A 10489-nucleotide genomic window follows, 5' to 3' on the forward strand; every position below is an offset into this window, starting at 1 on the left:
GAGGGCCCGGGCTGGCGGCCAGCCCTGCCTCTGCCCACTGCCCCTTATCGCAGGCACCCAGTGGCCGTGGCCTGGCAGCACCCCCCTGCCCTGCATGTCCCCAGCCAGCCCAGCCTGGGCACACCTTGGGCTGTCCGCACCCTCCTGGAGGGGTGTTGTCCCAGCCTCGAGGGCTTCTGCTGCAGGCCTGGGAGACATTCTGGGGAAGTGCCAGGTCGGCCGGCTGTCAGGAAAAAAGTGGCTGCCCGGGGGCTGCTTATGCCCTCTGACACCCAATTCCTCAGGTCTTCCCACCGGTCCGGCCTTTCAGGGGCCTCCTGTCCCCTTTGGAGCCTCCAGCCTCCACACATGCCCCTCACGCCGTCCCACGCTTTTGTCTTGCCTGGGCCTCCACAGACCCTCATCCATTTACAGCTTCCCAGTGCCCTGTTCCCTCAGAGTCTCCCCCAGTGCAGCCCGGCAGCAGCGCCACAGCCCCACAGGAGCTCCAGAGGAGCAGGATCAAGAGGCACGTGGGAGCCCTCAGCAACCCAGCCAGCACCACACGGGCACGAGGACACAGATGGCGGCGCTTCCTGGCTGAGACAGGGTTTGTGCCTTCAGCAGAACCACCAAAGGCCAAGGGTTTCTGGCCATTTTCCCTGCACCACTGCATGCCTGGGCAGCTTGCTGAGCTGTGATTCCCCCAGTGGAATCACATTTTCCCCGCTTCCTCTATGCCCTGTACACCATGGGCAGCAAGATAAAGGTCTTGGGAAGTGACTGCCTATTATAATATATACTATATTTATATCCTAAAAGAAAATGAAAAGAAGAAAAGAACAATATTTAAGAAACAAAAAAAAATCTCTGCTGGTTCAGGTGGTCCCAGCAGACAGAGCCTGCCGGGTCAGTTGCCAGCAGAGCTCCAGCAGCGCAGCCAGCTGAGGCCCAACAGACGAGGCCGTGTCCTCCATGCCCTGCGCAGCTCAACTTGCAGGTTCTCCAAGATGGAATATTGAGCCGTCTCTACTGCCTGGGTGATGTAAAATGTTTGAATTGCCAGGTTTCCAATGGCAGGGCTGGTGTCACAAACCACGTTCTTAAGGGCTGGAAGAGAGATGAACAGAGCCACGGTCAGATTCCCAGACCTGCGGAGGCCCACGGAGAGCCCCCGGCCAGGGCCATCCCAGCCGGCTCTTGCCATGGCCAGCAGGGAGCAGGGACCAAGGGGATCAGCCCGAAGCTGCTGGCCACGAATGCCCCACGTGAAACCTCGGAGTGATCCACCCACGCCGCCCCTCATCCGCACGTTGAGCAGAGACCTTCGCAGACAGTCCAGGACTTGCAGCTCCACCCAGCAGCCCCGCTGACAGCCCGCTGCCCTCACTCACATTTGTAAATTAGCTGCAGGTCTTCTTTCTGCCGCCTCAGGAGCCGCCCGGCCATCCCTGGGAACACAGAGCCTGTCAGGGCCCCAGCGGCACAGCTCCCTGCCAGCGGCGCTGCCAGCCCTGTGCTCACACGCCCTCCCGCCCCGGCAGGGCTCAACACGGGCCCGTGCCGCATCCTGACTCAGCCCAAGGGCACGGCTGCCAGAGGCCGGCAGCAGCAGCCCCGAGGGCAGGCGGGGCTCCAGGGCACCGGGCCCGGGTGCCGCTGCCGGGGCAACAGTCGGGGCCGGGGCCGAGCTGTGGCGGGGCGGGGAGGGAGCCCGGGCTCGTGGCTCACCGATGAACCTGATGGCCGCCGCTCGCAGGGGCTCCTGTGGGCTCTGCAGGTACGGCAGGGCCCGACGCAGGTCCTCCGCCGCTCGGTTCCTGTCCTGTGCCAGCTGGAGAGAGCGGCAGGAGGGAAGGGTTGGCGCGGGCTCTGCCCCTCGGCCAGGCGCTGCCTGCCCGGCCAACCCTGAGGCCCGGCCAGCAGCCGCTGGCGCCGAGCTCTGCAAGGGGCAGAGGACCGGCTGCTGCCCAGGGAGCCGCGGTGCCGCCCTGCCCTGCAGCCCCAGTGGATCGGGGCTCCATCGGAACCAGGCTCGGGACCACAGGAGCCTGAAGAAGAAGCCGTGCGGCCCCCGGGGGCGGCACTGGGCAGGGGCGCAGCTGCCAGCCCCACACACCGAGCGCTGGGGACAGGGGGCTTCTCCAGGCTGAGGCTGGGCCTTCCAAGCCGTCCTTACCAGGCACTCGGTGATCATCCACAGCTTCTTCTTTTTCACAGGTCTTTCAAGATCTCTCCTCTTCAGGAACTCGGCCGCACAAAGCAGCGTTGCCCAAGAAGCCTGGAGAGCAGCAGAGACCCGCAGATGGCCCCACAAGTCAGGACACAGGACCCGCCCGCATTCGTGTGCCAAGGCCAGGAGGAGGCTGCAGCCGGCAAGGTGCCAGGGCAGGAGGCGGCCGAGCCCCCTCCCCGGGTGACAGCAGCAGCCCAGGAATCCTCACCTCTGCCACCTGCTGGTTCTCGTCATGGCAGTGGAAGAAGAGAGGCAGCAGGCTGTGGTGCACGTGTGACTTCAGGGCCTTTTTTTCCTTTTCTGTTAGAAGAGTCATCAATGATCGGAAGAATAATATGGACACCAGCTGCACCTGGCTATTATCCTATATGAAAGGAAGGAAGGAAAAAAGACCTCAGCCCTGTCTGCATGGGGCTCAGCAGGGCGCAGGCCTGAGAATCCCCCGGGCGCCAAGTGTCTGGGCAGCAGCCAGTGGCCTCGGCTGGGGGCACAGAGCCTTACGTGGTCAAAGAGTGGCAGGAGCGCCTCAGCCAGCTGCAGGGCAATGGGGCTGGGTATCAGCATGTCCTTGTCCAAGACGATAAAGCTGAGCACCATGACTGTCATCCTGACTATCTCTCCATCTGCATCCCACAGGAAATCTACAAGACTTTCAGTCAGGCTCCGCATTTTTTCAGCCTGTGTGGAAGACAAGTCTGTGAAACGCCACCCTGCTGCCACAGGGCCAAGAGGCCAAAGGCCTGTCCCAAAGCACTCAGGAAGAAGCAGGAGGCAGGAGAGCTGGCAGCAGCTGCCTCGGGGCCCGAAGCCCAGCCGAGCCCAAGGGACTGCGTTTCCCGGCGCAGCTTCAGCCACTGCCCACTTCTCACCATCGAGGGATCGTCAATCAACTTGAAAAGGGCCCTGAGCGCCAGGTGACGCTTGTCCCTGCTCTCGCTCCGCAGGTGCCTTGAGAAGATTTCCAGGACTCTGTTAGTGCTGCGTTCGCTCAAGTCCAGGTAGTCCAGGATCTGAAAGGCACAGGGCAGTGACAGGGGAGGCAGCCGGCAGGAGCCCAGAAACAAGACAGAAAACAGGGCCCGGGCAGCAGCACAAGGCATGGGCACCGTCCCAGGCAGCTGCAGCTATGAGAGGGCAGAGAGGTGGCAGGCAGCTCTGCAGGGAGGCACTTTTGGCCATCAGGCTCACCTCCACAAGGAATGCCAGGGCAGGCAGATCCCAGCGTGCCTCCTGTGTGCTGAGCAGCTGGAGCAGGTAGGGAACGATGCGGGAACACAAGGGGATAGAGGCAGACGACATCTCCCTGCCAGGGTGAAAAAGTAGCCCAGACTGTGAGCTGGGAGGACAAACATCTCCCAGGACTGATTGACAGAGTTCAGATCTTTGAGCACCATCCTGCAAGGATAGGGGACCTGGGCCCTTGGGGAGGTGACTCCTTGTGGGCACCCTCCTTTCCCAGCCTTTTCCAGTCTCCTTAGCCGTCCCTCGGTGACGAGGCCCTCTGGCCCACGACAGTGGGGACTGTGTTGGGCAACCTCAGCACGGGGCACAAATGCCAGAGGCAGTGGGGAGAAGGGGGTCTCACCTGGCCAGCAGACCCACGGCATAGTGGTGGGTGTCAGCAGAGAGCAGCTTGTCCCAGCCACGCTTGTGTTCCATTTCCACCACCACTTCCTCACGATGCATTTGGCACAGCAGGGACTTCAGGGCCTGCACTGCAAAGCTGTGTGCACAGCAAAGCCCAGGTCACGCTGGGAGCACTGGCTCGTGCCGTGGAGACATGGCAGGGACAGGAGGAGTGGGATAGAGCACCTGTTGGGGCTGATGGCAAGGCCGTGTTGCTCCTGGCATCCCTTCCAGAAGGCATTGAGATCCTCTGGCATCTCCAAAGTGCTGAAGAACACTTGGAAGAGCAGATGCACAAAGAGGCGGGGGAAATGCACCGTCACTACATGTGGGACGCAGGGCATCTGAAGGATCTTCCACATCAGCACAGTTGCCTGCAGAGGACAGAGAACCCTGAGACAGCGCTCAGTGCCGAGGTGTGCGGGTGGCAGGGCCTGAGTGTGGCAGGGAGCGGTCAGGGGAAACCCCTGGGGAGCTCCACGCCTGGTGCCCCTGAAGCTGCCCCTAGGCCAGGTTTCAGCCCAGTGCCTGAGGCAGGGAGATGCAGTTGGGGAAGGAGGAAACAGAGCTGCTGAAGAGGTGGCTTGCCATGGGCTGAGCAAAGGCCAGTTGTAGAAACTCACAGCCAGGGCAAAGACACCCGTGTTGTCTCCATCAGAGGTGCGCGTGCTGTGCTCTGGCCAGTTCCCCAGCACATCGAGGACTATCCGGTATGCCCGCTCCGCTGTCCTGGGCGAGCACAAGATGGTCTTCCACATGGTCATAGCAGCTCTGCGGGGCGACAGCTCTGTCTCACGGGGGTCTCAGACACATCCCCGTGGCCTGGGCAGCAGTGGGGGGGAGCTGAGCTTGCTGCCAGCTCTGCCTCTGCCTGCTGCCCCTCGCCAGCAGCAGCAGCCAGGCAGCCCAGCCCTGTGGGGACAGGGCCCTGAGGGCCATGGCATGGCAGCAGGCTCGGGGACCGATGTAGCAGGGCTGGGAAAGGTCCCAGGTAGACAGGACCCTGGAAGTCTCTGTTGGTCAGACACCTGGGCCAGGCTGTGCAGGCTGATGGGCTGAGGAGCCCTGAGCCCTCTGGGCATGTGGGCCCCGTACCTGTCACACGTTGGGGCCACACGCAGGAGAGCAATGACCACGTCAGCGGGCTGTGCCTCGCTCAGATCCAGCAGGGTCCTGTTCAGCCTGTGCTCAGAGAACTGATTGGCCATGAGCCACTGGTGGATGTACCTCACCATGGCAGGCACCTGGAGAAAGCACAAGGGGAGACTTGGAAAGCTGCCACAGGGAGTCAGGAATGTCCCCAGCTTCCCCAGAGAAGTGCTTCCCTTCTCAGCACGCTGCAATGGCCTCAAAGGCTTTGAGTGATCAGCAAGCGTGGCTTGGGAGGCCAAGCGATCCCTGGAGGATCAAACCCTGGCCACAGGCTGCTTACTTGCTTTTGACTGTAAAAACCCTCCTCTACAAGCATATCCAGCAGGGCAGCAGTGGCCTTGGTGTTGAAGATGTATGAATAAGGTCTGAGCCCAGTGGCCATGGCGCTGGTCCCTTCTTCCCGAATTCTCTTGATGAAGCTGCAAACCAGCTGTAGGAGAAGGGCGGGAGACAGAAACATCGGGGATGTTCCATGGAGTGCTCCAGGCGTGCTGCTGGGCTGAGCAGTGCCAGCAGGCCCAGCCCAGTTGGGGATGGCTGCAGGTACCTGCGCTGTTCTGCGGAAGAGGCCACCGCCAAGGTCCTGCTCTTGTGTCTGGGCCATGGCTGCATCTGGCAAAGAGCAGCCAGAGCTGAGGGGCTGCGGGAGAGGCCGGAGAACGCAGCCCAGCCCTGCGATCCCCAGGCAGGGACAGCCCCGCGGATGCCCCAGGGGATGGAGCACGGCCACTGCTGGGGGGGGCAGCCCCAGCCCCTCTTTTATGCTGTCCATGGGTGTGTCTCCACAGGACAGGGTGGGATGGGATGAGATGGGATGCAATGGGATGGGATGGGGCCAAGATGGCCACAGGCACCAGCTCTGTGGCCCAGCTCTGCCACTCACCCTCATCCAGCGGCCGGAACTGCTGCACCTCTTCGGTCTCTGGTGCTGGGGCAGCTCCAGGGCCTTCTTCCTCTTCCTCCTCCTCCTCCTCCTGCACCCAGGCCAGCTTGGGCACTCTTGGGGGTCGCTGCTCCATATCATCTTCAACACTCTCCCATCCTTTCCATAGGAACAGCACCAGGGGATGGCATGGCATGCAATGGGATGGGGCCAAGCTGGCAACAGGCGCTAGCCCTAAGGCCGAGCTCTGCAACTCACCCTCCCGTGGTGCCTGGAACTCCTGCACCTCTTCAGTCTCCTGTGCCAGGACAGCTCCAGGGCCTTCTCCTTCCTCCTCCTCCTCAACCCAGGCCAACTTGGGCACTCTTGGGGGTCGCTGCTCCATGGCAGGGACTGGATTTATAGCTACTTGCAGGAGAGATGGCTCGGAAAAGCTCCGAGTCAGCAAGTGCTGCAGTCGTGCCTGGAAGGCACCTGCAAGACTCAAGTCTGGGCAAGACGGCAGGACAGCGAGTCCTGCACTTGTGTCTTGAGGGCTCCTGCCACAAGGACAGGAGGCTCCTCGTCAAGGTTTGAGGTCTGGTCTCAAGGGCAGTGACTGCAGGGATGGGCGACACCTCGGAAAAGCTCCGGGTCACCAAATCCCACGGTCTGCCTTGAGAGAACCTTGAGAAGCCTCGGCAAGGCCACAGGTCAGCAAGTGCTGCAGTCGTGCCTGGAAGGCACCTGCAAGACTCAAGTCCTGGCAAGACGGCAGGACAGCAAGTCCTGCACTTGTGTCTTGAGGGCTCCTGCCACAAGGACAGGAGGCTCCTCGTCAAGGTTTGAGGTCTGGTCTCAAGGGCAGTGACTGCAGGGATGGGCGACACCTCGGAAAAGCTCCGGGTCACCAAATCCCACGGTCTGCCTTGAGAGAACCTTAAGAAGAGAAGCCTCGGCAAGGCCACAGGTCAGCAAGCCCTGTGGTCTGGCCTCGAGGTCACCTGTTGGAATAACGCTTCGGAAAAGCTCCGGGTCCGACACAAACGAGTGTGCTGTGCGGGGGCTCCTCACAGCACCGCTCTGACGCGTCCTGTCCCGTCGCGTGCACCGAGCACTGTGGCGTGGTCCTGTCACCGCCAGCTCCTATGCCACCACATGTCACAAAGGGCCCTCTGACACCCTGTCCCTTTCCATCCCATGGTGACCATATGTCACAAAGGGCCCTCACGCACCCTGCCAGCTGCCCTGGTTCCCCCTGCCCCCATCCCCCCAAAAATGGCCCAGGTTGGGAGGAATCTCTTGCCCAAAGGGTCTAAGACAGCCCAACAGGATCTTTAGGAATGCCTCAAACCATCAGCCAACGCTGCCCTGCTCTGCAGGCTCAGGGCAGCAGAAGGAGCCCCCAGGGCTGCCGACGCAGCCGCAGCAGGAAGGGCACGGGGCCTTGCACAGAAGCTGGCACGGCCTCCTTGGGACACGTCCCAGCTGGTGGCCATTCTAAACCTGCAGGTGTGACACAGACAAGGAACGTGTGGGCCAGGGCACGAATGCTGCTCTGAGCCCTGGGGCCCGGCCAGCACTGAAATCAGCAGGTGTGGCAGAGTCCCCGCCAAGGCAGACCTGCCACCCCACCCGAGCCCTGGCAGTGCTGGCACTCGTCTCCTGCCCCAGAGACCTGTACCCCTGGGGGGCTTCTGTGCCAGAGGGCAGCCAAAGCCCACATCTTTTTAGAATTTTTCCAAAGCCTGCCGACTGTTTTCAAGGTTTTCTTCCTATTTTCTCCCTAGTGCACAATCTCCAGAAATTGTGCTTTTCCATCCTTTTGCATTTATTAAATTGACCTGCAATGACCAATCAATCAAAATCCTGGGAAAACTTGAACTTCAGGTTGAACCCGGGCAAAATATTTATCTCCCACACTTGAAGCCATGAATTGCCAAGTACTGTCCCCGCTGTCACACCCTGTCCCCTGTAGGTGTGCTGATGCCATTTCAAAGGGGTTGCCAATGAAAACCAGTTTGAAGATTTTTGTAGTTTCCACATTGGCATTCAAATCCTTGACTAGAAAAATCACATGTCAAAATTTCTAGGATTCTTCCATACCAAAGCTGTCATCTTCACCCTGGATTTTAGAGTGTCTGAACAGTCACACAAGGTTTGAGTTTTAGACACTACAGAAGAAGTCTTTGCTGTTGGGCTATACCATGACATCAGCATATAGTCCTGATGATTCCTGTAGGCAGGAGCAGCAAACACAAGAATGAGCCAAACAAGCTATTCCTGTGTTCTCATGTCCTGCACAGCAGTAACTGGGAATTCAAGAATGGATTCAGGAAGCAATGGGTGCACAGGGAGCCACAAAGACTTTGGGGTGCTGAAATGGACCAGCCTGGTGCCTGTGCCTGGGCTGCACCGGGCTGAGCTCCAAGTGGACGATCTAACAATGGCTGAATGGACACACCGTGGGCCACAGGAGACTCCTGCTCCCAGTTCTGTGAGCTACAATATTCATTTGTGATTCACCAGATGATTTTTTCATCTTTGCTTGAAATCCAGGAGAGGAAAAGGTCAACATGGAGAAGTGTTCTTCCAATTCTAGTGACAGTTGTGTCTGCACACCACCTGTGCCCATGGCAGGGTGGTTGGAAGTGGATGATGTTTATGATACTTTGCAACACAAAATGTTCTGAGATTCTGTGATTCACCAAGTGGAGTGGAAAACTAAGCCATGTAAGTCCCTGCTTTTTTTCAGTGCATGCTGCTTACTCCTCTGTTCCAAGCAAGTCCAGGATTTTGTTTCATGTGTCTTTAAGGTGCCTGGACAGAAGAGAGGGAGGGCAGCTGCAGCACAGGGCTCATGTCCCATCAGAGTCTCTTACTCTCTCTCTCACGATGGCGCTGATGCCACTGCCTTGGGACACCTGAGTGTGGAAGGCGAGCCCGCCCTCAAGCACGGCCATCCAAGTCAGTCAGGGGCACAGGCTGCAGCTGAAGCTGCCAAGCGTTGCTGTGAGGCTGGCAAGTGAAGAGAAAGCCATTGTGGCCAATTCTGCTGAAGCCTTCTGCTAAACCAAAGGCAACTGTGCCCACAGCCTCCCCCGGTTTGGCACCCGGCTGCTGCGGACGCCTCACTGTGCAGGTGCCGACGTTGGGGCTGCTGCTGTTCCTGTGCACACTCTGCTGCTGTTTCTGTGCACACTCTGCTGCTGTTCCTGTGCACACTCTGCTGCTGTTTCTGTGGGCTCCTGAGTCGCTTCAGCAGCAGCGACTGGGCAGCCCTGCTGGAGGAGACATCACCACCCTCCCCTTGGTGGCAGCAGCTCTGCGGACCCCGAGCTCTGTGTCAGGGGAGCCTCAGTCACAGCACCGTGTCCTGGGCAGCCGCGAGGGCCTGGGCTGGCGGCCAGCCCTGCCTCTGCCCACTGCCCCTTATCGCAGGCACCCAGTGGCCATGGGCCGGCAGCACCCCCCTGCCCTGCATGTCCCCAGCCAGCCCAGCCTGGGCATACCTTGGGCTGTCCGTACCCTCCTGGAGGGGTGTTGTCCCAGCCTCGAGGGCTTCTGCTGCAGGCCTGGGAGACATTCTGGGGAAGTGCCAGGTCGGCCGGCTGTCAGGAAAAAGGTGGCTGCCCAGGGGCATAATGCCCTCTGACACCCAATTCCTCAGGTCTTCCCACCGGTCCGGCCTTTCAGGGGCCTCCTGTCCCCTTTGGAGCCTCCAGCCTCCACACATGCCCCTCACGCCTTCCCACGCTTTTGTCCCGCCTGGGCCTCCACAGACCCTCATCCATTTACAGCCTCCCAGTGCCCTGTTCCCTCAGAGTCTCCCCCAGCGTGGACCAGCAGCAGCGCCACAGCCCCACAGGAGCTCCAGAGGAGCAGGATCAAGAGGCACGTGGGAGCCCTCAGCAACCCAGCCAGCACCACACGGGCACGAGGACACAGATGGCGGCGCTTCCGGGCTGAGACAGGGTTTGTGCCTTCAGCAGAACCACCAAAGGCCAAGGGCTTCTGTCCATTTTCCCTGCACCGCTGCATGCCCTAGCAGGTTGCTGAGCATAAGCCACCCTCTTCCCTCTCTTCCACTATGCCCCACACACCCTGGGCAGCAAAGGAAAGGTCTTGGGATTCTGTATATTTTAACATATCCTATATTTACATACTAAATGAAAACCAAAAGAAGAAAAGAACAGTCTTTAAGAAAAAAAAAAATCCCAGCTGGCTCAGGTAGCCCCAGAAGACAGAGCCTCCCAGATCAGCTCTCTGCAGAGATCCAGCAGCTCAGCCAGCTGAGGCCAGACAGACGAGGCCGTGTCCTCCATGACCTGAGGAATTGATCTTGCATCCTCTGGAGGACGGAATATCGGCCACTCTGTATTGCCTGAAGAACTTACAATGTTTCAAGTGCCAGGTCTGACATGGAACAGCTTCTGTCCTCTGTCAGGCTTTCAAGGGCTGGAAGAGAGATGAACAGAGCTACTGTCAGATTCCCAGACCTGCGGAGGCCCACAGAGAGCCCCCTGCCAGGGCCATCCCAGCCGTCTCTTGCCATGGCCAGCAGGGAGCAGGGACCAAGGGATCAACCCGAAGCTGCTGGCCACGAATGCCCCACGTGAAACCTCGGAGTGATC

General features: G+C 59.8%; 1 protein-coding gene across 3 annotated transcripts; it reads right to left on the reverse strand.

The window, feature by feature from the left end:
• Positions 1–763: 763 nt before the first annotated feature.
• Positions 764–6979, reverse strand: LOC147646765 (maestro heat-like repeat-containing protein family member 7). Of its 3 annotated transcripts, XM_086872965.1 has the most exons (16): positions 6135–6979; positions 5877–6035; positions 5541–5605; positions 5274–5423; positions 4937–5085; positions 4465–4612; positions 4028–4215; positions 3801–3938; positions 3404–3518; positions 3085–3225; positions 2717–2893; positions 2424–2579; positions 2159–2260; positions 1711–1813; positions 1374–1430; positions 764–1089 (listed from the first exon to the last, which is right to left on the reverse strand). In XM_086872965.1, exons 1-16 carry the CDS (start codon positions 6259–6261, stop codon positions 890–892), a joined length of 2175 nt encoding a protein of 724 aa, XP_086729091.1. In that variant the 5' UTR covers positions 6262–6979; the 3' UTR covers positions 764–889. The 3 variants fall into 3 exon arrangements, with proteins under 3 accessions (XP_086729091.1, XP_086729090.1, XP_086729089.1); XM_086872964.1 differs by having other exon boundaries at positions 1374–1813; XM_086872963.1 differs by having other exon boundaries at positions 1374–1813; positions 5877–6327.
• Positions 6980–10489: the final 3510 nt, after the last annotated feature.

The sequence above is a fragment of the Cyanistes caeruleus genome, unplaced genomic scaffold, assembly GCF_971803275.1.
Source record: "Cyanistes caeruleus unplaced genomic scaffold, bCyaCae1.hap1.1 HAP1_SCAFFOLD_80, whole genome shotgun sequence".
Classification (NCBI taxonomy): domain Eukaryota; kingdom Metazoa; phylum Chordata; class Aves; order Passeriformes; family Paridae; genus Cyanistes; species Cyanistes caeruleus.

What these genes read in the sequence shown, in the direction of transcription:
- LOC147646765 (XM_086872963.1), bottom strand. Translation starts at nt 6,261, where the DNA reads ATGGAGCAGCGACCCCCAAGAGTGCCCAAGTTGGCCTGGGTTGAGGAG. An exon ending in CGGGTGTCTTTGCCCTGGCT is followed by an intron (nt 4,216 to 4,464) that starts GTGAGTTTCTAC and finishes TGTCCTCTGCAG; the next exon opens with GCAACTGTGCTGATGTGGAA. An exon ending in GCCGTGGGTCTGCTGGCCAG is followed by an intron (nt 3,519 to 3,800) that starts GTGAGACCCCCT and finishes TCACCCTGGCAG; the next exon opens with GGAGATGTCGTCTGCCTCTA.